The sequence below is a fragment of the Antedon mediterranea genome, chromosome 6 (assembly GCF_964355755.1).
Source record: "Antedon mediterranea chromosome 6, ecAntMedi1.1, whole genome shotgun sequence".
Classification (NCBI taxonomy): Eukaryota; Metazoa; Echinodermata; class Crinoidea; order Comatulida; family Antedonidae; genus Antedon; species Antedon mediterranea.
The window spans coordinates 9,979,835-10,007,808 of NC_092675.1; the positions used below are offsets into that span (position 1 = coordinate 9,979,835).

Consider the following 27,974-nt stretch of genomic DNA (forward strand, 5'->3'; position numbering starts at 1 on the left):
ATAGAACCATGTATTTATAAATACGAATAAAATACGAAATATATAATAAAGATTGCGCCAAACATACGCTTGCCATGTAATACATGTTCATTTATCTGAATAAACTTTTAAAATTTAAAAAATGCAAATTTTAAAATTGATTTTTTATAAACCTGAAATTAGACACTTACTGAAGAATGACCCTCTTGTACAATATATTTATTATGGGACATTTGTCAATCAATGCCTCTTTGAATAATAATATACAATACATCATTTCTGTTGCATAGTATGTAATGTATGAAATAGTTTTCAACTTTTTAAAATTTTACTCTTAATTTTCTTATATAATAGAATTCTAAATATCTGCACAATATGCATCACATGAATCTTCTGTGTTCAATGATATAGGAATTAATGCTGTGCAAAAGTTGTGCTGCTCTGTGGTATTAGTAACAAATTGTTATACTTTTTCTTAAATTACAATTTTTAATTCAGATCCATCTGATCAGACTAAGTTGGAATTAGTGCAATTGCATGAAGTTGGAGGAAATGTGGTACATCGGGACCGTAACATCCATGTTGCACCCCAAGTTCAAGTAATTACAGGTAGGACTTAATTAATCTTCTATGAATATACTTCTTTTTATTACTATTGTACACAGTTCAAGACTATTAGGCAACGCCCAAACTTTCCACAAAAGTTAATATAGTATTTGGAAAAATGTATTTATTAACACACCCGAGTAGATTCTTACCATTTGATTGGAGGATGGGTTGTATGACATTCAATAACTAACTCCATTGAACTCTTACGTCATCTAGGGTGTAATTTTGTTATATGCCCGTTGAATTTTGTTGTATGAACATTCATTTTTGTTGCAATGAGCAACAATAATACACAAAAGACGAGGCTGTTGACTCTCGTTAAAAATAGGGGTGTTATAAAATAAATAATGAATGTTTATTATTGAGCAAAGAACAAATAATTTAATTTTGGTGAAAGATAAAATGTTGAATTTCACCTCATAAATTTATTTGTACCATTGCAACATTCATTTATTTATGAAACATGCATATTTTGCAATACAAATCATATGATTGTTTACACGTTTCTATTTATATGGATTAAATTCTTTGTAACCATGATTTATATAGCTAATATTTTGAATAATATTATGATTGAGATATTTTCAGTTTATTTTAAGTATATCGTAAGTTGAATAACCGCAATACAAGCATCACTTATTGATGTTTACTACGTAACAAACTATTAATAAAATGGATGTTGTGTCAAGGGAATTATAGTGACAGTAGTTACAAGCCAGTTGATGTATATAATCCTTGTTACCACACTACCTAAAAGAAATTGATATGCCATCAGTGTAATTCTCAATAAAATTGCAACTGGATATAAAATAATAAGTGATATTCTTCAATTGTCAAACATTTGTCAACATTTATAGCTTGCTAGTTCCAAAGATGATTGTTTTGTAACTAACATTGCAGTGAAGACACAGAGATGCAGTCGCAGATGCATTTAATTATAAAACAGTGTCTGCCTCATATTTTTACATTATTATTTAGACTACTTATGTTTATAGAAGTTTTTATATTTTTTAATTTAATGCCATATTCAATTTCATTTGTGTCATAGTTATTGAAATCACAATTAGAAAACTAGATTTGAACTCGTCACTACGGACGAGTTAGGTTATCCGCAGCGCAAACGCCACGTGCACGTCATACCGTGCACGTCATACGTTAGAATATTGCGCACAGAAAAACGATTATGCCATTGAAAAAATGTTTGTGCGCTCTATTTTGTGTCATGTCTAAGTATATACAGTATAACACTGTATACATACTACATACAGTGCAGAATAGGTGAAAATAAGTGACCAAAGTTATTGACGCTTTTGGACATGATGACATCACAAAAAAAAAAATGTTAAATCATGCGAAAGATAATTGATTGACCTAGACAATATAAAAACATGGGGGAAAATGAAATATGGATAAGTGGAGATGCGCTCTATTAAATGATTAAATGTGATGAGCTATGACGAAAGAGACAAAAATCCTCTATTTTATTTTCGAGTGGCCATACGATGACGTCACAATATTAGCCATATCAATGCATGATTCGATATCTACAATTCATCTACTTTCAGAATATGTAATAAAAAATAAAATTCACCCTGTAGTTTAGAATCTATGACTGTTTAAAAAAAGGCATAATTTTGACGAATTGTTGAACTTTTTCATCAAAAACGCGCGCAAATTATCCAATTCCATGTGCTCGTATGATGTGATTTTAAGTCAAAATTGTTTAAAAATTGGTAAAATTACTAGAAAAGGCTGGAAAAACATAAATCACGCAAAAAAAAGATGTTCGTTACCGCTACGTGCGCACCACGCGCGTAAAAATTTGCGTGTGTGTGGGAATTTTTGAAATGCTCAAAATGACATGAAACGCGTAGAAAGTTGATTAGAAGTTGATTTTTCGCAATTTAGAAATTTTAAACGCGCGTTACTTTTTGTGCAAAAATGCCATTTTTAATCCATAGAAAGTTTGCCCTTGATATGACTTAAATGTTCACTAAGTGTCATTACAAAATGACTTTTGGTTTGTAGTCTATATTAAATACACGCGTAACTTACGCCTGCGCGACTCTAAAGTAAAAAAACGAACGGTCCTGCACTTCTACAGATAGAGGTCAATCTTCTGACAAAGTTATACAATGTAATGTTGATAAGAATTTGAGATACACGTGACACAAAATTCTGGGAAAGAAGCCAAGTGCGGATAACCAATAATTCCAAACAAATGTTTTAAAAACCAATTAAATATACATAATATTAATGGAAGGTTAAAAAACATTTATTTATTTGTTGATTGATCTTATTTTTAATAACATTTTTATTATTTTACAGATAAAAGTAAAATACCAAAAGGTGCTATCTATCAAAAACAAATCATAGAGGGCGACGTTGTACATTATGATACTTACTACCCTGTAAAGGAGACAACAAGAACGTCACGAACCGTCCACCAAGAGAAGCCAGAATATTCTGGTATTGGACCCAGAGATGAAAGTGGCTTACCAGTAGGACTGCGACAGGTATTTTATTTATATTCAAAAATAGCTGTTTTTGTTGAATTTAGCATAACAGTTAAATTAATTCACAAATTCATTTTAAAGGTCAATTCCACTTTTTTAACATCTTTTGTTTATTATATTGAATATGCGACCATATTGATAATTTATTCATTTTGCATACAATTTGAATTTCTATCAATATGGTAGACATTATTATAGTTTACAGTATTGGTATATTTAATTTTCATTCTCTTAGCTAATTAGCTTCAGGATTTTAGAAGGCAAAACAGTAAACTCCATCTAAAGTGCCACTACATTGGCAATTAACAAATCATTTATTTTTAAACTTTATTTAAAAAATTAAATATCCATCAATTTTTATTATTTATTATGCAAATTTGGACACAGCAAAAGGTAAACTATGCAATATTTATTGACTTTTAATTTATATATACCGGTACTATAATTCATATTTCAATAATTAAATTTAATTCTTAATTTGAGACAAAATAGAACTAAAATGAAGTTTAATTGGAAAATAATGACTTCAATATACTTTCATTGCAAAAGTTTTAGAATTTGATAAAGTATTTAATAGAAATATTCATTTATGATATTGTATTATTCCTATATGATATAATTTTATTCACATTTATTTTTCAGTATCTTTGCAAATTCTTACTCATTAATTGTGATAAAAACATTACATAACATTAACATTGTATAATTCTATAATAATAATATAATAAAAAAAAATCTGAATAGAAATTTCTTTAATTATAAAGTTTGTTAACTTCTTCTTTTTTTCTGTAGCATGTAAAGGATGAGAATCGAAGCGACTGGTACAGACAAATGTACAAATCTATACATAAGATGGATAAGCCAGAGGGTATGTGTTCATTGATTGTCTTGAACGATAAAAAAATCAGTTATTCTTAACCGACTGTTTCAAAAGATTACAACTATCGGCAATTTCAAAGAGCAATTCAATTACCAGCAAAATACATTTCCAATTTAAGTGGAATGATTTTGTTTTAGTTCATTTCGTTCTTTTCTTGTAGTTTGCCATCTTATTCCCAGTAGCCGTTGTCTCTTGTTTATTATAAGATTTATTTTCCTATAGGATCAATAATACATTTGATATTCTGTAACCTGAAGGCTTGCTTTTAAACTCTTCAACTTCCATGAACTATTCTGTAGCCTCATCTTGTAATTATTCCCAGTACTATTAAATGTATAAACTTTACTATTATTTGCTGTGAATGCAATAGGCCCACGGCAGAAATGTATGTTGTGTTGAAATATTAAATAATATCAGTATAGTCATACAGAAACTATTTCAGTGACCCAGGTTCATAGGTATGGTATGCATGGTAAAAAGAAATACTAACTAATGAAATTAAAATTATGCATCATCTATTTTGTGTCGGCTGAGCAGGATAAAGCAGCAATAGCCTTCACTTTCTTGAGGGAGAGCTATAATAATGCACCAACATTTGTGGTGGTTAAGGCAGGGGTTCCACAAACCAATGATATACAATCAGCACATGTTCAACTTCTCGTCCATTGTTCTGGAGACAATCTTCTCAGATAAGGACATCTGGCTCGTGTGCACTTTCAAGAACCCAGTTCACCTTTCAGAAGGGTACTGTAGGGGTTACCCTGGTGGACTGGTCCATTCAGCCCCTGTCCTTGTGGACAGATGAACGGTGGCTTTTTGGTGGCAGCACTTGACACGAAGAGACCTTTGTTAGTTATTGTGTAGTCCACACCTGTACGCCTCAATTTAGCCCAGTTGGGCTGCAAGCCACAGCTTATTATTCTCCCACATTTATATCTAAACTTTTGTATCAAGACAGAATATTTGTAATTCTAAAAATGACATTGTTGTAAACTTACGAACCACAAGCAAAACATAAAACCATTTCCTTGGAACAAATATGAATTAATTTACTGATACACACATTTACAATTTCCCATTTAATTTAAATTTATATCCAAAGATCTGCTCTTAATCTTTAATGTTGTAAATAAACCTCAATATTCAACAAATATATGAAATGAAGCTGTAAAATATTGTGATTAAATTCCATTCTGCTCTTGTCAAAATACATTACTTTGTACATCTTTATTATTATGTTATTCCTATCATCAATTTTACTGCATCTAAATTTTAATAGAATTTTTGTAATGTAATGATACCAACACTCTAACACTCTAATTTTCTCTGATTCATCTACAGAAGAAGACAATAAGTACATGAGATTTTTAAGAGGTTAATAACATATTAGTTTATAGTTCTAATTGTACACCTGTACTTTATGCATGCTTAATATTCTGCATGTTACTCAACAAAACAACATTGTTTATATCTAAAGCCCAAGCGTTGTACCACGAGGCCTGACGAGTTGTCTAGTCGGTAAAAAATTTAACACTTTTGGTGTTCTTCCGATGACCTAAAACTATGCCCGACGCTGTCTCAAGACGACATGTTTTGGCTGGATTCAACTCGGACAGCACTGACCAGTCAAGACGTTTCGTCGGGAACCGTTGTACAACGCAGTCGAAGTTGGCCTTAATGCAGTCAGCTCTATCAAACACTTGGACATCATTGGTCTGTCTGGAGTTTGAGTTGGTTTGCAACAAAATGATGGTTACTAAAACTTAAAATTAAACAGATTTAGTACATTTTTCAGTTTAAGCTTTTTTCACAATCTTTACCCTCCATTTTTCAGTTTAAGCATTTTCTGACAATTTTTTTTTCAGAGGCATGATATTTTTAAATTTTGTTTTAATAAATTATTCATAGCATGTTTATGATTAAGTTAAGTTAATATTGCCACTTTTTATCGTATCTTATCCTTGTAAGTTCTTTTTTATGTGCATCATGTATGCAACCAGATACAACTGAATGTGAAGAAAGTATTTCGTTCATTGTAAAGCATGCACATTTTGTATGTTATAAAGTATTTAGCAGATAAAATGAATAACAGTGTACTCGTAATTACCCTATTTATTACATATTATTACATTGTTTTCCACAGAATGTGACCCGTATAGTCCTACATACAGTTTCCCTGATGATAGGAAAAGTGAAGATGGTAAGATTTTATATTGTTTTTTGTACTCTCTAATAAGGCACCTGCTCTGTTTGAACATGAATTTAATCAACTTATTTATCTCAGGGTATGCTTTAAGAATCTATGTATTTAAATTATTAACAACTAATTACAATTAGATCTAATAATTAACCCAAAAGCTATATGTTAAATTGTGGCCCTTCAGCACGAATACATACGGCCTTACCACATTGAAATACCGGTTTTCGTCAGATCAGACCATCTGGGAATATCGGGATGCTGTATATAGAGCTGGTCCTATTAGGCATTTGAAATCAGCACTGCCCACTCTTATGGCAGCCTAATAGTATCTGCCTCAGAGGTATTAGCTTATGCCTCCCTGGCCTCTCCTCTGATCAAGGTGAGCACTGGAAAGAGAGAAGCCTTAACTGACATTGTCGTTTGCAATAGACGTCTGCCAATAATAAGCATGAATAAAATGTGCATTCTGTGGAATGCAGTAGTTTTCAAAAAAGAAACATTCCAAATAAATAAATAATGTAAAAAATAGAGCCTTTCTCCAGCTATGCAGAAAAGACTGTGTTTTTATTCTTAAGCATAAAATAATATGTTATAGATTTGCATTTCTAGATTTGACAACATATTAGATGATACTGCCCTCATAGTTGAGAATGTACTGTGTGAATTAATATCGGTGTGCTTTATCTTACTAAACCTCCATTGATGATTAAGCCTTTTAACTAAAATGGGTGTCTAGTATCAGAAAATGGTATAAATATGGTATATTAACATCTGAGTAAAATCTAAACATATTTTGTTGCCAAATTTTACACCTAGGTCATAGGGTTACTAGATGGAAGCACAGCATAATATTTTGCAATTTACTAATAAAACTGACATTTTTTGTAAAGAAATTCTTGTTATTATTAATACAGCAAACTACTAATTTTATATATTTCTTAACTCTTTTCACTGTAACTAACATGGATTTCAGAAATTGTACAGACATTAGATTTATTTATACCAATGGAAATGAAATCATCTTCCACTACCAATACTACTCCTACTAATCAGTTATCTTCTCTTAATAAAGGTGAGACACTAACATGTACTGACACTACTATATTTAGCTTTGATTTAGTGTTAATGATAGCTTAGTAAGTTATAATTTTACATTTGAAAGTTTATCGCATAAGCATGTGATAATGTTTGTATAAGTTAACCCAAGATACAACAATTTATAATCATACAGACTTTTAATCAAAATCAATAATAGATAAAAGGAATTTTTGCTTGTTTTATATATTTTTTATCATCTTAATAAGGTATCGGCAATAACATAATTATTGTAATAGTTGTCGTCGTCGACGCCATCGTCATATACACATACGCAATAAATTTATCTTTAATAATATTTGTTTGTGGTTGTTAAATTCAATTTGATACCAATTTTCTTACAGGAGAAGTGGTAATGAGACGTACTACGAAAGTCAACCCATCAGAAAGAGCGGATGCACAAAAAAAGAGGTACTCCGATGGCATATACCTACAGTATTTATCTAAGAAAGGGTAACATTTTGATTTTATCTCCCCTCCTTTTCTGGAAGCTTGCTGCAGTATCCGTGGCTGATTGCTATAAAATTGGGTCAACATTTAGAAGGGTGATGTTTGGCTTACTCAACTCATGATATTTACAATCAAGCCAGAAATATTGATTTGCCTGCTTTCAAATATTTGTTTTTCTGAAGCTTAGTATAACTGACATGTAATCCATGCTGTATACAGGTATTATTGAAACCTGTACATTGGTATTGTATGATATTATACTATACTTTATAACGAAATGAATACAGAGTGAACGTTGTTTTGGATTGGTCAATTGATTTGTAGATCACAGGTCAAGTTTTTAGTTGTATTAGGTCATCATGTTTCATAGAAAAACCTGATTACAATGTAAAAGGGTAGAGCATGAAGAATTTTAGATATAGGTCATTAATTTTACAGTGTTGTGATGCTTCTAAGGTAAAACATGAAACAAGTAATACAATCGCAATAATTTATTAGCATTGTAAACATATTTTCACAAATATCATGAGTTTTTTAAACCTTTACATTGACTCTTTGGAATACATTGCTTTGATGTAAAACCTCTGTCTGGTGGCAGTCTGTGGTCTTGTATGTATAAATATTACAAATATTTTAAGTTAAATATTAAGTTTAATATATAACTTAAAGCAGAGCATTGGTTGGTTACTATGTTAACCAATAAGATTAAATATTTTTTAAGATGAGGGAGGATGTTGAGGTCGAGGTGCCCATATGACAAACAGTGATTCACTACCTAAATTATAGTAAATCACACAGTAACCATGCTTCTAAATTAAACATAGAAAAGATGATTGATTTAGTGCTACTTTTCTAAATGCATGAAATTTCATTCAATATGATATATTGGCATGCTACATTTTACTGTTTATCACATCATTCCGTGTACTGTAAATGTTTTCTTATAATGTATCTTATTTGCTTTTGGAAATTGCAATAATAAACTGCAATACTAGAAACTGACTATAACATTAACAAGAGCATTATCAACCTTAAGACATTACATTCATCATTAAATACAGTATATGTCATTCTTTTATTCAATTCCATTTTGAACAAAAGATTTGCATTCATATAATTAGTTAATATTTTAAAATATTTTATTTTTTGTGAAGTAATGTACAAATAGATGCAAAGAACACAATAGACAGATACCAACAACAGCCTGGAAGTATACTTAACTATGTGCCTGGAAAATCATCCCTGTCTGAACGTGAGCGAAAGCATGTAAGTGAGCTGTGCATTGATTAATGAGAAGGTTGTAAGTGCAGTCCTTGTTGCAAACACTATGAGACACTAAATGTTAAGTGGTTATTTGTGAAGAAATTACAGAATGGTTCACTTAGTGCATAATCAAGTTTAGAAAACTGAGTAATAGAGTAATTTTTAGCCTCCTTAATAAATTTAGAGATTTTCCATTGCAACAGTATCTCATGATGTTTGTTTATAATATTTAAAATTGATTATTTTATAGCATCGCTTATTGTATATTGTTTGTTTTTTATACATTTTAAATTAATTTTTAAATTTGTCCTTAATGTTTTAGCACAGAAAGTGTCACTCAGTATAAAGACAGAATAAATAAATAAATCCCAAGCAATTCAGTTTTTTTTTCTGATATTTTAAATAAAAAATAAATAAATAAAACGAATACAGCATATCAATTATATTTATAATGATTAATACCAATACCAATCCTATAGTTTTAGGTTTAAGTTTTGACCCCCCACACTACCAACATTTTGTTCATGATGACCATGTAATTGGCCTTAAGCTCTGTCTACACTATCAAACTTTACTATGTGACAAAATAATGTTATGTGCCCATATATGAACATGATGATGTCATATGACTACCATATTTTGGCATATGACTACCATATTTGGGCACATCAGATTTTTTTTGTCAAACTAGAGTGTAGACAGAGCTTTACAACAAGATTATTTCATTTCCAACTTTTGGAAATTGTTTTAAATACTAATATAATAATTTTATTTTATTCATTTTAGTCACTAGCACAAGAGCAATTCAATCCACCTCCAGAAGACACACAACCCAAGTTAGTATTTTGAACTTAATTTTTCCAACGAAAAACACATTTTGGCTGGAAAATGAATTTAGAGCAAATTATTGTAACAATGACAATAAATGACAATATAATTTATAGCGAGTCAAATGGCTGAGTGGTTAGATTCAAGGACAATTCGGCCCTGAGACGATTCGGCCCAGGACTTTTAGTGGGCTGAAACGTCTCACTTTAGACCAAATTCATATTCATTTTTTTGGTATTTATCCAGTTTTTAAAGGTGTTTAACAATCCGTATTTATTGATATTGACAATCTTGATATAATATATATAAAAAATTACTAAAAAAACTTAATTTTATATTCAATTTATTACTTCGAAAACCCTGTTTATTTCGTGCATTCGCCAAGCGACCACCAACAAAGGGCGTACCTTGTTTACATCGTTCGCGTGACTAAGAAAATTAGTATTTTCGACAATGTTTTCAAAAGGTTTGCTTTATTGCATCTTTATCCCTAGTAGTACTACCCCATAGTCTCTCTGAAAATAAAGTTTGGGGAAAAAAGCTTATTTTATGCTTATAAATGCATATCAAAGCTGATAAATTTAAGTGTGCCGAATCGTCTCAGGGCCGAATTGTCCCGGGCCGAATAGTCCTGGGCCGAATTGTCCCAGGGCCGAATTGTCCCAGGGCCGAATTGTCCCAGGGCCAAATCGTCCCGGGCCGAATCGTCTCAGGGCCGAATCGTCCCGTTACCAGTGATTAAGGCAGGTGCGCTGTTTACCATATCTACAGGGCCAACAATAATCGGCATGGGCTCAAGGCCCACTCGCTGCTAGTTCTAGTGATGGAACAAGTCTTCTCAGATAAGGACTATAAACCATAGGTCCTGTATTAGGACCACTATCTGATAGGACAGTGATTAATTTACTATTGGTACTTTTTGGCCACATGTCCCTAAAGACATTAAAAAAAAATAAATAAATTGTTTGTAATGTGTATGACGATAGACTATTTTTATTGTTGTTTTTTCACAAGTAATTACTACTATAGAGTTGATCTGCAGATACAGCATTTGATCTTTGACCTAAAATATTGAAGAATCTAGAGGCAATGTTTATCCTTGGTACGCCCCCTATAATCTTGACATTAATCAAATTTTGACACAACTTTACACCCAATTTATTCAAATCTGAATGTTAGATGTTTTTAATGTGTCATTATTTATACTTATGTGTCACACATACCCTTGCCCCATTTATTATATAAACTGAAAATCAATAATCATAATCAAGAGTTTATCTTTCTTTCAAATGTATAAATCATCTAACGATCATTATTATTATGAAAAATGCCAATATTCCTATATAATGCAATTTTTTTTTTAGTTTTCAGTCTAAAACTCAAACCGCAAGAAAACTATATGCACCACCGCCAAATGCTTACACAGCCCCACAGCAAAAGCCACAACAGCAACCACAACAGCAGCAGCAAGTAGTTCTAAAACCAAGTAAACCAGTGGGAGTAGATCATGGTGCTTATAAACAACTGATGCATGGAGGCTATATACCTGGAAAGGGACTGCGGAAAACAGCAGCAGGTAGGACATTTTTTATAAATATAACATTTTTTGTACGTCCTTTAATTTGATAGAATTTCTTTCTGTAAAGCACAGCAGACATTTTGTAAACGGAAAATCAGTAATAGAAAATCAAAAAAGGTTGATTTATAGTTATTTATCATTAAAGTATTCAAGGATTAAAAATGAATCTTTTTTTTCCAACCAAGGTCACACTTTATTGCATCAGTAATTGTAAAGAATAAGTTTAAAAAGCTTACAATTTGCACATTAGCCATGAGAAAATTAATGTCTTATTTATGTTTTGTTGAAAATAAGATCATCATAGAAGAATGATATAATGTGAGCATTATAGTATACTTTAAATAGAGAATTGATGAAATAGCCATGTTATAAACAAAATTGATTTCTATATATTTGTCAATGTACATGTGTAGTGTGATTGTTTTTTTTTTTCATTAAGGAATTATTTGTTTATAATTACTACTAATCTATAATATTTTGTTCCTTCAAGTTCTCTACTAACAGAATCGTAAAAGGTTAAAAACACAATAACAGTTAACAATTACTAAATGTATACAAATAAAACATAAACAAAAGCCAAAATTTGTTGTTTAATTTTGTTATATATTTTTCTCTACTATAGAAGAATAAACACAATAAAAAAAGTTGTATGAAAGTTTATTGTTATATCGAATAAAATAATAATTGTGCTTTTGTTTATATTTATTTGCTTATGATTCTAACAATATTTTCTTTTTCACAGACGCTAACACAAATCACAGTCTTAACCATCAAGCGTGTTTAGACAATGTTTCTAATTTTCACGAAAGAACTTTTAATAACCTTAGAAATAGTACTAATCCAGTAGAAATACCTAAACATAGCAAGACCAGTGGACAATCATTTAGAAATACATCAAAATCTAAAAATGATCAGTTAACAATAACACAAAATATTGGACTTTTGTCTAATAAAGTTTCCACAAACTCTCAAATTACCAAATTTACTTCTTCCGTAATACCCACTCATGCATACATGTATTTTAATTTGCACAAATCAATAAGACTCTGGAATGCAATTAGCAAATCTAATTGTGTATACAACAATGGTTTCAGTGAGTTTGCTAAGGAGATGAACGGTTGCAGTGATGACATTTTAGTCTCACCATTTTTGCAGTCAGTTGTAGCTGAAGATATCTATCCATCATGCTTCTCTTCCTCAGCTTTTCCAGCAAAAGCTGTTTCAGAATTTCCAAATATTGAAGGATCAATAGAGGAATTAAAGCTTCCACAATGCTCTTCCATGCTGTTGAAACCATCTTCTTTCAAAAGAAAATTATTAGAAGAGCCATTGAAATGCAGGTGGCACAAAGTATCGCCTACAAAGCAGTTGTGTTCACTCGTACCTGATGGGCGTCTCACTTCTGAATCGGAACTTACTAAATTAAATTTGGCATACATCGATAAACTTGAGCACTGCAATATTACAGAAATGTACCTCCATAGTCTAGATGTAGAACATTTTAACAATTCTTTAAAGTCTCCTCCCATACAGAAAAAAACTGTGTGTTATCCTGTTCGTCCAGTTTTCCGAAAAGCTCGACCAATGTTAGGTGGTGCACCTCCACTAAATAAAGAAGTGCCTTCACAAACAGCACCAAAGACAGAATCAACAGAAGTATACCAAAAACTTGCCAATGAATCAGCCGAGCATTCTTCCAGAGACTGTAATCATTTAAACAGCAAAAGGGAGAATTTGTCGAAAGAAGGAGATAATAAACAAGAAGGTGAATTATCTAATAATAAAGTGTCTGATTCAATGCATTCTGAAAACAAAATCATAAAGCAGAACAGATACCGATCCAGACAAAAGAAGAATAGAAAAAAGACAGAAAAGGATAGTTCAATTGATAACTTCAGCAGAGTAAAATCCTTAAATAATCTTCATTCCAATGGGCCTGCTTTTGATTATAAGGATTATGTTGCAGAGTTAAGAGGTGCAGGATCTAGAGAATCTAAGCAAGAATACAATGACCTTATTAACTTTTTTGATTCCAAATGTTCAAAGTCACAAGTTAAACGCTCAAAATCATTGCCTAACAATGATATGCTTCTACAAAATGAATCTTTTGAAGATGATACAGATGGTGCTTCAGCAGTAAGTCTTGCATCCAGAAAAGGTTCTGCCATTTATGAAAGATCAAGTCAAATGAATATGCTAAAAGATAATTTTAAAAATGACACCAAAGATTTTAGGCATGTTAAGAGTGGACCTGAAGATCTTAGGAGGCCAATTGGAAAAATTTGGGATCGTGAGGATACTGTAAAGGATAAGGAACCAGCACCTTCAAGGCTCTGGCTTAAGGAACTCAATGACATTGAAAGGGAGCGAAGAGGAAACCCACCAGAGAAAAAAAACATGCCTACCGCCACACATAGTTCTTCAGTGAGAGAAACCTTACCAAAATTAACAAATAGTAAACCAACTGTTGGTGATCATTATCCAGATCCACTTAAGTTTGTTAGGACAGAACTAAGACCTCAACCGAAAATAAAACTTAAAAGGGATCCCACAATATCTGTTTTATCTGCAGTGCCAAAGAATGTGAACCTACTAGTGAAACCAAAAATAACAGCTGAAGTAGAATCAGATAATCCATTCAGAAATGAATTCTTATATGATGAAAGTGGTAAGGATAAGATAGCCACTGTGAAAGATGTTGATGCAATTATTGGTGGATATTTACAAAAGGATACCATATCAGATGCTACATCAGAAGCAGAATTGCTTCAAACACTGGCTGAAATTGAAGACACAGTAAAGGACATAAAAACCATAAATGCTAAACGTCCCTCACCAGAATTAGAGACATTATATGTGCCATCCAAAACAAGAGGCAACACAGTAACCCTGGCATTAGATGACGGCAACCTCGAGATCCAGTTGCAGGAATCAGGTTTGTCTTCTGATAATGATAGTTTTTCATCTACCTTTTTACAACAACATCAATCACACAAACGGGTTGATGAAGAACAAGTTAAAAGATCATCTGGGGAAACCTTAGAAAGCACACCTCAAATGTTTATTCCTTCTAGGGTTGTTGAAGTTAGTGATTGTGACAATATAAATCCTTTAGACAAATTACGAAATAACTATGTTATTGAAGTTACAATGGAGAAATCTAGTGTTGGGGATATAGATAGTTATCGTAATGAAAGTTCATTTAGTCATGAAGAAACAAGCACTTCAGAGTTATATAGTAGTTTAGATCATTGCAGACCTATATACCAAACTGAGAGCATTCCAGTTAGAAATGGTCGTAAACCAAGATTTACGCAGAGAAATGGAGTTTCATCAGCGTTATCAAATAGATCCAATCCAACGCCTATCTCAGATTCTTACAATGGTTATGATAGAATTTCAGTAGATCCTAGATTAGGGGTTGGCGAATTAGACCATTGCTTTAATACTAATAAAGTGCATGACATGAAGTATTTACCACAGCAAGAGGATTTTGTAAACATTCCTGGAGTTGAGGATATTGTACAGAGCTGGAATGAGAGAAATAGTCATGCTCTTAACGCATCTGCGCCAGCTTATTCTGATAATCTTGATGAGCCTACAATGGCATCCAAATTTAGGTCAGAGAGTCAATTAAGTAGCAGTAGTAGTAATTATAGGGCAGAACCTCAAGTTTACATGCCAAAAATAAAGTCAGTTCCACCTGACTTCAAAAGAAAAAATAAAACTAAGATTAAAAATAAACGGAATCAAAAAGAAGCGAGCTACAACAGTGTCTGTGATAACAACTTGAAAGAACATCCGCATGGTTGGAATGGACGGTTCCAAGATGGTTTATCCTTGGATGGAATGTGTCATGATCAGGCTAGAAAAGATTCATCAATACAAGGTTTTGAATTGTTGCTGGATTTTTTATTTATAATCAAATTAAGCATGTACATCTCTTCACTCATGTCATGTCTGCATGCACTTCAAGGGCTTTCATTTGACAAATATGGGTTCTGGACTTTCAGGTGTCAAACTTTTCATGTTTCCATTCATACTATCACCAATATATCTAGATTTTAGATTGCATGCATCTTTATTACAACAATACATCAACAATTCAATACAATTAATTCTTTCATTGTAAATTGCAAACATAGAGTATATACTTTATTTATCAACATTTCTTCATCGTATAACAAATTTCACTTGTATTGCACAGAACATGTCAACATTCATTCATATTCTTTGTACATTATATATGCTTTTGTAAAACACCGATTAATAAAGTGTTGATGTACTAATGTGAAAAAGATGCATATAAAGTAAACTACCTCCTGACAATCAAATATTTTTTTAAAGAGAATGTCTGACTTTATCTGAAAATTTATGTCTGAAAATTATTCAAGTAGATTAAAGATTATCTTTTTAAAAGTAAATTGAAGGACAATTCAGCTTTAATTTTTACTTTAAGAAAGTAGATTGAATATATTTAAAGTAACAATCTATTATTGTATTGCCTGTGGTAGTCTTGCCGATCAATTTCAAAGGTTTTCAGTTTAGTCATTCCCGTCCACAGCCTGTAGACATTATATACATTAATTGCTGGAAAAAAAGTATATGTTTTTGGTAATATTAAGTTTACAGTACTAATATTGCCTGAGCATATACTTTGCATTTTTAAAACAGCTAATTTAGCAATTGGCAATAATCGATAATACTTACTATGTAACTAACTTTTTTTCTTTTTTTTTTTTATTTTTTTCTGAAAAGAAAACCTCTGATTGTGTTATCATTTCATAGTTTCACTTTAATAATCAATAAAATATTTTATAGTTACAAAATAATATTATCTATTTCATAAGTGAGATTAATGTAAATTTTTCTAGTACATCATGGAACCATTTAAAAGATTATGTAACATCTGACTTGATTTGCCTATCTTAATTAACCTCTTAATTTGTGCCTACTTGTTCTTATTTCTATAACTGGATTTGGTTGTGCCTATCCCAGATGTTTCAAAATGCTAAAATTTTGACTTTTTAACATCATAATTAATTTGTATCTTGAAATAATGTTGGAGTTCTTAAATATAAAAATGTAATTATTCCTATACAGTCCTATACAACTATGGTATAGAAACCACTTTCAATTTCTTGATTGCTTCTGTATGCTATATTATGGCGTAATTCTTTTATGTTGTGTACTATGAGTATTGTTTTATGGATATAATATGTATGTGTGTTCGATGTCTTAACCTAAATAAACATTTATGTTGCCTTTAAGCCACACATAACTATTGCAATTTAAATTCCATGATGCGTATTTGAAATATGCGTGGCTGGATCATGTGACACTGCATATTTTATGTTTTATAATGTATACACAAAAAACGCAATCTTATTTTTTCGATTTATGTGCCGGGCTGGCGAGGATGACATAATAAAATGTCAAAATATCTAATCCTAAAATATACTGGCATGTATATCATTCTTAACATTTAAGAATTGTGTAACATGGTTAATGTCATTTCTACTAACTTCATATTCTGTTACAGTTGTTTGTTCCAAGTTTCGTCTTCTGTCAGTGACTGATCTGTTTTTATATCTCAACTATCTTATTTTCAGCTGCCATACAGTATTTTAGGAAATTATTAGATTTAGGATCAACTTTACAGTATATCATTTAGATTTCAATTTAATATTATTATACTTTACATTTCAACTCAACTATTAATGGTTTGCATATTTTCTTTAATGAATTTTATCCAAGTATAATTATTTGCATAATATGCAAATGACTAATTTACATACTGGTGCATGTCAGAAGTGTCTAACCACATCCTTCTCTCTTACAACTTTGCGTGAACAGATATGCAACAACCCATAAAGTCGAACATCGCTAACGTTCAGGATCTTTCTAAAAATGTCAGTAAAAATCAATTCAACGGTAAAGATCCAGACAGAAACTTGTCTGTTGCTGTGCCACCTCCAGCGAAGCTACCCAAACCACGTTCAGTATCTAGCAGCAGTGGCGGTGGGATGTCTGCAGCTGAGCAACTTAATGTGATGTCAGCACCGCCACAAAGGCAACCACAAGGTTCTATTCCAGATTCTTTTTTCCCTGTGTTTTAACTCAATATTTGGTTGTTTGCTGTTTGTTTTAATGGTCTATGTTAACTAATATTTTAATTTTGGAAAATGCTTTATTCATTTCTAATATTAATGTCTTTATTTCCCATTTCTATTAATTTAACTGACAGTCTTTGTTACTGTTTGGTGGAAATACCTACCTTGTCATATGTATGTTTTTATGCTGCTAATAAGTTTCTATGCGTCATTAACTCAAATATTTATGTTGTGTATTAATATTATAGTTAAATGTAAAAGTGAAATTATTTACCAAATTCACATTATTATTTATTTACAGTGGTAAAAAAGAAAACAGTCAACATTATTTGTTCTGGAATATATATATTTGTCTTGTAATTTGTGCTTTATATTATATTTGCTCTAAATACGCTTATAGGTAACATATATTTTGTTTGGTTTTATAATACTCTTCTATCACATTCACATCTTTGATGTAATGGTTGACTAATATAATTATTATTCCAAAGAAAGATTACTGAAAAATGACATTGCTGTGGGTAACCAAGGCTGAATCTCAATGGAGTACAATCAGGTTCACTTTCTCCAAATATTATATAATAAATGACATACAATAACAAAAATGCATTAAAATCTATAATAGTAAATGTATATCTTTATAGATACTTTTTAGGTAAATGGTATTCAATTTCCAGGTAGAACTAATGGTAATAAACAATAAGGCCCTGTTTCTGCTGCCAAGAAAATACCGTATTTTATACAGTATTTTTAGAATACCGTATATATACCATATTTTTTTGGCAGCAGAAACTGCGCTCATAAAAAAAATACCGTATTTTGTATACCGTATTTTCCCCACAAAATTTGTGGATAAAATACGGCATTTACAAATTTATACCGTATTTTTTGTACCCTTTTCTGCTGCCAATAAAAAATACCGTATTTTTTTTTACCTGCGACATGAGGTCAACATCGTGTTTTTATTTGCTGTCGCTGTCAGCTGTTTTACACACGTGTATAGATATATTCGGCGAAAATGTGGAGCGAAGACGTCACAGTATTTACTATTTAAATCTGTGTGGGGAAGCAGCGGTGGGGAAGGAGGGGGTTGAGAAGGAGGGGGTGGGGAAGCTAAAATTTCCGGCAAACTAAAAGGTAATAAAAGGGACAACCACATTTATAAAGACATTTCTAAAAAAGTAAAACAGGAGTACGGAATAGACTTGTCTCCAAAGCAAGTAAACTCAAAGCTGAAGAGCCTGGGAAAGCAGTCCAACATTGCAAAAGACAATAACTCGGGGAGGCAACGAATTACTTGTCCCCATTACGATGTTTTCTGTGCTCTCACAACCTCTCTATCACTAGGGCTTTGAACTTAAACTTCCTTTTTTACGACTTTTAATTATCGACCAAATAAATGATTGGCAATTTGGGTAAAAAGGATGAAATTTTACACGATCACCCAAGAAGTATTGTTAGCAGAAACGGGGTACTAAAAAATACGGTATAAAAAAATACCGTATTTTTATACCATATTTTGAGCAGTTGCAGCAGAAACAGGCCCTAAGAGGTTCACTTTTTCTAAATATTATATATATATTCTAAAACTTAATAATAAAGAAGATATCTACAAAAATAAGAATTTTATGCAGTATACTGTTATGTATATGTTCTTTCCACTCCCAAATAACATTTTAAAAGAGACTAGATTTGGTTGATGAGCTGTGAACTCTGACCTATATATTAATAGTCTTCACACTGGATATTTTCACTACATTCCAATCACAATATTATTTAAGTCTGTTAAGTTGTTTTTATAGCATCTTTTGAGCTAGGTGATATAGTTCCTTAATTACTTATTGTAGGTGTTGATAAAATATACTTGTACGTATGTAGGCGGTGTTTTTTCTTTTTCTTATTTAGTTGGAAAACGGTTTACAGAGAAAAAAATAGATAGAGGAATACAAACGCATGTTGTTATTGATAGATAGATTTAAGTAAAATCTAAAATCTACTAGTAGTTTATGTAGGGTGTGGGAGGGAATTAATAAGTGGGAAAATGGTTTCCTGAGGGGGAAAATAGAGCGTTGTTTCTTCTTGTTGAATTATAAGATATGTTGTTTGATTCTGAGAATTTAGTTCCCACACATGCTATTATTTGAATAGATTTCCTATGTGGCACCAACTCAATCTCAATTCCAATTTCCTCGTACTACTCTCCCATCAGTAAAAAATGTTCTTTTCTATTATTCACCATGACGTAAGTTGGGAAATTTACCTGATTAAAAAATAATTTTAAAGTCTTTCTTTGAGCAATCTTTGATGTCGGGCAAGATCTCTAATGAAGCAAAATTCAATGTTAATTATGTAATGCATCCAAGTTAATGAATAATTTCTATGGTAACTGATCATTATTTATGATTTTCAGTTTACGTAATTGCATCTTGCTGAAGGAAATGTGGTAAAAAACCGCTATAATTTAGAAAAATAATTTTCTACTATAGAATATTATATTCATTGTTTTTACTTTATGTCAACTGATCATCTGCATCGTGGAGTTAAGTAAAATATACTTCTATTCTATCTATGTCTTTAGGGATAAAGAATAGCCTACAGTAATTGAAGATATAATTTTTTACTCACCTGTCTGCATACTTTACATTATCAATCTACAATTTCTTGCTATGAGACATACATTATACTGTTTATATAATACCTAAATAATACCTGTCATTTGATTTGACGATTGTGGGTCACATGGCGTGCAATAGTACGCACTATTAAATGATCGTTTATTAGTACTTTTTTTCGTGTAAGATAAAAACAGCGCAAATGTAATTGTTATGACTGGTTTTGCAATTGAAGTACATATTTGGAAAGATGTATATGTTAAATTTAGATCAAAAAGCCATTTAAATTGGCTTTTGATCGTTTTTAGGATTTTGATTAATTAATGGGAACATCTCTACAAGACGTGGAATCGTTGCAATAAACTAATTAGCCTAGATGATTTCCAGTTGCCTGTTGAAGTTTTGTATTGCTGCCTTTCAACCTAGCTAGCCCTGTTAGTATTAGGCTAGGCATTTTAGCCTTGCTAGGCCTAGGATTGTTTGGTTGTTTTCATAATTACCACTACAGTAGGTACGTTTATAAAATCCATATCAATAATAATATTTAATATAATTATTAAAAACCAAATGTTACTGTTTTAATCATTGTGAATCAAATGTCTTGGCTTGGCCTACTTTTTATTTGATTCAAATGAGAGGAATCTATTTAGATGTTTATAAAACAAATAATGAATGTTTTATATTCGTGTAATGATACAAATAATGGCAATTGGTGAATGATGAAATGTTAAATATCAACTCTGCTTTACCTCGTTAAAATTTAACCTTTCATCATTCACCTCATGACATTATTTGTATTATTACACTCATAAACATTCATTATTTGTATAAAATTTGACTAATATATATCGGAAAACACCCCTATTTGGGGCAAATTCATTATAATCATCAATAAATAATTATCTAACTCAACTTAATTTTAAAACAGGGTTACATTAGGTGTTTAAAATCAGTGCCAAACATATGAACCAACTTTATATACCATCGAGTAAAAATTCTAGAAGTAATGTGCTAAATTTTGCCCTTACGTAAATTTATATATAGATACAATAATTTGTAGGCATGAGTTTTAAAAGAGTTAGGGTTAGCCTTTAGGGTAACCTTTATCAATGAAATTTAAGACAATATAAATGAACAGAATGTCTGACCAATATTGAGTTATTGAAAATCTTTGATCAAGTTTCATTAATTTAATGCATTCACTCCATATATTACTCCTGTAATCTGATTACAATGTATTGTATATAGAAAATTAATTAAATTTCAAGTCTATAAAGAGTTTAGGCTTCTGAAATACCTTCTAGGTTAGGGTCATGAAAACAAGGACATTATTAATTTATAGAATGAGTTTAATTGGATAGATGGAGGAATTCATATCGGTTTAATCATTTACCGGGCCTCCTCATCTTGATATCATCTTTATGGGTTGTCTCACTCTTCCTTATCGGTTGACTAATTCTCCCTTTGGAATGCGAGATTAGAAAACGTAGGCCCTATAGCGTGCAGCACCAAATAGGCTATAGCATTCAGCTGTTGGATACTGATCATTCACATCATAGGTATTTTGCTTGTAGGAGGTTCAACTCGGGTTAGCAAAGCAAAGAAGTGTTAAATTAAAATGCGACACAGATAGTGATTACAACTATAAAGAAGTTTCAATTACCGTACCGTACGATAGGAATAGTTTTCTGAATAAAAATGAGTTCATAAGATCTACTGCAAAATTCTAAAACTGAAACAAGATCTACTGTGTATGTTGTATACTTAGTATCGCCTAAAATTATAGGTGTATTACGTTCTTACAAACTGAACAGGAGAATTTATTGCTATATCTGATCCTGTTACAAATTTTAAGTACATAAAAGTGATACTTTTATTTACTTTTACAAGAAAATTACATTATTACAGTATATTTCTACTGAAATCTTTTTTTTTTAATATCGAAGGATTCTGCAGACTAGAATGTGCTACAAGATTTGATGTAGTGTGTTTATTGACATTGATTGCTGACGTCTTCGAAATACAATTTGAACTAAATTGATTATTTTGCTGAAGATTGTTCTACATTTTGCTATCATTGACGTTTGTGCAGTAGATGGGTTATTATATTCTTAATTGATTTAAACACATAAAATTACAAAATTCAGTTTTATTGGTACATTTTTGGTCAATTTAATAAAGTTTGAACTCATATTTGAAGTCTTAAGTTGTGTTGTTTATTTATGAAGCATTAGAATCGTTCACTTTGTTAAGTCCAAGTGGCTATTGGATTGCCTATCATGTGATGAAACTGGATCGTGCTTTGTGGATTACTAACTATTGTGACATCATTTAATGTATTCTTATTCTACGAATCTTGGTATTCGTTTCACACCCACATACTGAAGAATACCAGAATAAATTGAGTTCAGAGCTGTACAATTATTTCAGGTATATATATTTCTTGTGCACATATGTGATCTATACATTGGACAGGTTGTAGTATTTTTTTGCTGTTTCCAAAGTTAAATTTTTACAATACTCTGAACATTCAGTTTGTTTTTTTTGTTCCATTTGAAAAAAAAATGCGTGTTGGTTGGTGTTGGTGTTTTTATTTTGAAAACTTGACATATGTCTTTGTGTGAATATCCATTATTTTTGTTATACACTGTATCACCAATGCGACTATGTTATATTTAATGAATTCTTTATATACACGCACCTACTGTATTGTATTGTATTGAGGTTTTTTCATTACGTCATTCAGTTTCAATTGAACATTTAACTGGTAGTTTTCATTGGCTGATGATTCAACGGATGTGGCTATTGATTGGTTAGCTTATATTATCCCTCAGGCAGCTGTCTATGCATTGCTATATTATGTCAACAATCAAGACTAAATTCAGACTATATTAACGAAGGTTTTGGCAATAGTAAGACATCTAAGGAATATTTACCATCTTTGAATCTGTAACTTCTATGCTGTGTTTTCAGAAATCGTAAATGTGAAAGAAGAAGAAGTTGACTTTTATCAAGTACATTTATTAGTAGATTGTTGATTCTTTTTGCTGTTTTACTTATTCTATATTAAATAATCATGATTTTTCTACCGTTAAACAAAAAGATGGTTGAGAACCTTACGAAGAAGAGTAAAAATAAAGGACCAAAGTTAAGTGATAAGAGGCACATGAAATCAAAAACGGATTCTTCCATTATAATAAAAGGAAAGATCAGCCACTTGCGAGCGAATGATGAGATGACGCAAGCTTTAGGGCATTCAATGAGTGATACCGACTTACACCGTGCACGGTTACACGCTCATTTTTATACCGCTGCTTCACAGCGTGGTATTAAGAAGCCAGCACCTTTGCAAAAAGGTTGCTTACTCGTTCCCAGACCTAGGTGTCTCATCCATTCAAATTCACATTCTGATGTGCTACAGCTTAAAAAATTAGCTGATGCGCTCCCGGACGTTTCATCGAAAACCCGCATTTCAACTACTTCAGAGAATGAAAAAGATTCGAGTGCTGAACCAAAAACTGTTAAGAAACCATTAACTTTACGAGAGAAGTTTAATGCAAGAAAGTCACGGACTGTTGTTGGAAAGAACTAAGAATTGCAAAAGAAATATTTGACATTGTTTGAGTACATTTTAACAGTACAACAGTGCAGTCAATTATTGACATTTGTTATATCATATTTGTAATGTCTTTATGATGGTACAGCTTTTACAAGCTAGTTTTATATGTCCATCTATAGGATAGTGAAAGATCTCCAGCATTGGATTGTTGCAGTGCAACTTTCTAGCATTGGATATCATGTTTGTGAGTTTGTATTTGTTTTCTCTCCCAGTGTTCCGTATTTAAATACACAAGAATAGTAGTAGGAAGAAATTAATCTAATTTCCATGCAGAAATGTGGATAAAATAATTATGTCAAGAGATATAGAAAAATATTTATGTTCTTACTTCATATATACACCATAGGGTAATATCGGTTTGTTTGTTATTTTTTGTGTATTAATGTGCAACTTTTGATTATTACGCAAGACATTTTGTAAAAATATTCTGTTTAACACTAATACAATAGTAAATCTATTTGAAGGGCGTAGTACTAGAATATAAGAAAGTGGTGATGGTTATATCTGTTGGAAATTATTTAAATTTATCAACCATAGAAGTACCGTATACTAAATTCTATATATTTATATAAAGAATCAACATTATTTTGATATATTTATTTTTTTTGACTGGTGATACATTTATAGTCAATTTTATTTTATTATCCTATGACATTTTCAAGCTGTGCTTGAAATATTGAGAGTAACAACCGATATATATATATATATTTTTTTGGTTATTATAACTATTTCTATCTATTGTATAATGTAAGTTAAATCAAACTATTTATTATAAAATTCAAATTTATTCTTTAGAGAAACTATTAATGTTGATACTTTATAATGAATAAAGTTGAGGATATAAGTTAATATATTCTGTGTAGGTGTCCTTAAAATCAATATAGTAAGAGCGTGTAAGATATTCTAGAATTAACATATATTAATTCATAATAACGTCACATAGCCTGAGGTACCATACCTTTTGAAGGTGTTATGCAAGAAATGTTAAAGCCAATATTCATAACTTAACATTAACTGGAGGGTAGGCTCAAATTGAGGAATCAATTTATCATTTGAATTCAAATATATTGTGTACACTTTAGAAGCACAAACAATTGTTTTTGTGCCAGGCTAGATACTGTTGGGAAATCACTGTAATCCTCTCCAACAGCATCAAAATAACATTTCCTTTTTTCACAGAACAAAGAATAACAAACCTTTTAAAACAAATACAGTATATAAGAGTCAAATTAATAATAGATAATTACTATTGGAAATACTTTCTATAAATAAATAATACTACTAAAGCTACACATAATGCAGTTCAGAAACAACGAAACCTCTTTCTAGTAGGCATTGACAGTTCTTATCTTGTAATTGGTAAAGTAACTTTCTGTTTAGGTTTGTTGGAATAAATTAGTATTTCTCTACACAAACTTAAAGGAATAGATTAAAGCTCTGTCTACACTACCAAACTTTATGTGACAAAAAAATATGATGTGTCCATAATATATAGACATGAGGATGTCATACCACTACCATATTTGGGAATACCACTACCATATTTGAGCACATCACACTTTTTTTAACTAGTTTGATAGTGTAGATAGAGCTTAACAAATCTAGTGGATGCGTCAGTGGTTTTTTCATAACATGTAGAATATGAATCATAGTACAAGATAACGTGTAAGTCTAATGCTATTTTGTAATACTTGGTTATATGTATTCTTTAGCTATATGTATCTATATAGTGATTACTGTTTAACTTGCTCAAAGTCAGTAACAAAAAGTATGGTGATTTCTTAGACCAGTTCCATTTTTAACTGCAATCTAAGATGAACAATTACGATGAAAACTTTGTAATTCATATCTTTATATAATATCATTCATATTACTAATATTTTATATTCTATATTTAGGGCTGGCTCCTATAATATTATATGCACAGTTTTTAATTACATTTTTAATATTGTACCACTAAGTGGTGATTTTGTTACCGATGGTTGAACTGACTATGTTACTTGAAATTTATCAAATTTAAGAGTGGTTTTTACACAGTAGGTTGTATCCAACAACACTGTATACAAAGGTAATTAATATGTATTATAATAAGCATATTATGTTGGAAGCATTTTGTGTAAACAATTTCATCTTGTTTCAATAATGTAGACTAAAGGTAAATTTCATAGTGTAAAATTTTACAGCTAGACTTCATAAGTTGATATGTCGTTAGGTTACAAATAGAGTCCTCTGGAGCCACACATGGTTTTGCAGCATAGTCTTGAAGGGATGAAGGTGTGCCCCAACTCTCTCATATGTCCTTAGAGACCATGCTGAATTTGTAGTACAGTATTTGTCATCTTGATAGGCAGACAAACTGAAAATCATTCTCACAAATTAAGTACATTCCCTGCCTGTCTACAAATTTCCAGATTCATCCTCTATGGATGTTGATAAAACTGAGTGTTGTAATGATTTCTATAAAGAATGCTGATCATTTGCCTGGAGTGGCATTGGTTTTAACATAACACTATATGATGTAGAGTGTTCAAACAAAATTACACTTAACCGCATTCTAATTGGTTATTGTTTATAACCACTCATTCTTCTATATGTACCAATTTTACTTGATTCTGCAATTATATACAGCAAAATACATTTAAAATTATTATACAAGTACGCATTTTTGTGTGCCATGATATAATATAGCACAAAATAAATTTAGTAACAAGTAACAGTATACTATAGTTGTTTTTGTATTTGTCAATTATCTTCTAAGTTCTGATTAATTCAATTCTAGAAAATATTAGTGAGCTTTTGTATCAGAATGGTAGATGAAAGGGGACGGTAAATGAACGGATATGGTAATTTATACAATGCGCAATGCATGCTTATATAAGCCCAGTATACTGCCCTATTTTGAGATTTTTTTTCAAAATTGAGAATTTTGTCTTATTTGACTCTTGGGGTATATTTTATCATTGAATTGACCATTTATCCTAAAATATGTCTATAAATATGAAATTTATAATAATTATTATTATTATTGGGGGTATCTACAAACACTTTTGAATATTTTGACAAACGGCCTCAATTACAGCAAATGACCAAACAGTATGATGAATATATAATGAGACAGATCAATGCTCTTAGGAGAATAGCCTTTTCATATATTTTGTAAATTTTTTACAAATTACCTGATCTAAATTACATTTATAATTATTTCAACTAAATGTTTTGGTAAATTTTTATCCAAAATCAAACAAAATAACTGCAAAGGTGCCCAGTTTTCGAAGTATTTCCTGCCATTTTTAAGTACAAATAATTTGTAAAAAGGCTTTATCTGCAATTTGACCCCCAAAATAAAAAATTATGTCAGATATTTTTCAATAATGTGCTTTTGAAATATATTCATTGGAAAATAAAATACTACATGAACTTTTGTAAACAAAAGTAGCTTTTTGTACATAAGCCCTTTTCTTAAAGTATGGCAGTCATATAGTGTACTACGTTTTGTTCATTATCGTGACTGTTTTGGTTGATTTTACGTACGGTTCAATAGACGAAGCAGAGTTTATGGCTCATTTTAAAACTTTTTACAAATTAAAAATGGCCGATCAGTACGAAAAGGATGCATGATGAGATTTTTTTTTTTTTTAATAAAAACACTTTTTATGTATATTTTAGTACGCGTAGGCTGTGATTCTTCTGGGTTTATATTTTATAACAAGCATCCTCGAAAGTTCCTTTTAAGGTTTTGATTATTTGTACTTTCAGTCAACCTTTTGAACTTCGCTAACTAATACCTAGCCTGGCTAACCCAAAATTCTCAAATAAACCCACCAAGCCCATGTGTACAGGCCAGTGGACTATGTCTAGGAGAAGGAGGCTGACGCTTCTGTCTCAAATTGATCATCACGAAACATTAGAGTGATACCAATTAATGGTTATTTCTACATTCTTTTACAATGGGATCCAAGAAATAATGTTTTTTTATTTCTAAATAATTAACTGTATTGTATTTTTGTTATCATGATAAATAAATAGGAATAATAGTATTGGCTGGATTTTCTGGATTTATACTTCTATGATACTGTAATTACCATGACTATTTGGAAAGTGGCTTACCTGTAAAGAACTCAATTCTTTGAATACTCAATAAATGTGTTTTATGTGTGTGGTGTCATTGGCCACAATAGTGAAATTTGAACTTGAATATCATCGTACATGTCCTAGTTTCATTCTTGTTTCT

The 27,974-nt window shown here is 31.1% G+C and overlaps 1 protein-coding gene across 16 annotated transcripts in view; it reads left to right on the forward strand.

Moving 5' to 3' along the window:
• Window positions 1-27,974, forward strand: part of LOC140052593 (uncharacterized) — a 115,962-nt gene that overhangs the window by 66,201 nt on the left and 21,787 nt on the right. For 14 of the 16 annotated variants that reach the window (XM_072098213.1, XM_072098216.1, XM_072098215.1 and 11 more), the window contains 10 exons: window positions 478-588; window positions 2,917-3,104; window positions 3,897-3,972; window positions 6,128-6,184; window positions 7,158-7,256; window positions 7,624-7,690; window positions 8,884-8,995; window positions 9,779-9,828; window positions 11,185-11,396; window positions 17,256-17,483. In XM_072098213.1, the coding sequence (XP_071954314.1) occupies window positions 478-588; window positions 2,917-3,104; window positions 3,897-3,972; window positions 6,128-6,184; window positions 7,158-7,256; window positions 7,624-7,690; window positions 8,884-8,995; window positions 9,779-9,828; window positions 11,185-11,396; window positions 17,256-17,483 (1,200 nt within the window). The remainder of the gene's footprint in view (window positions 1-477; window positions 589-2,916; window positions 3,105-3,896; window positions 3,973-6,127; window positions 6,185-7,157; window positions 7,257-7,623; window positions 7,691-8,883; window positions 8,996-9,778; window positions 9,829-11,184; window positions 11,397-17,255; window positions 17,484-27,974) is intronic. The other 2 variants (XM_072098223.1, XM_072098221.1) reach the window with 2 other exon arrangements.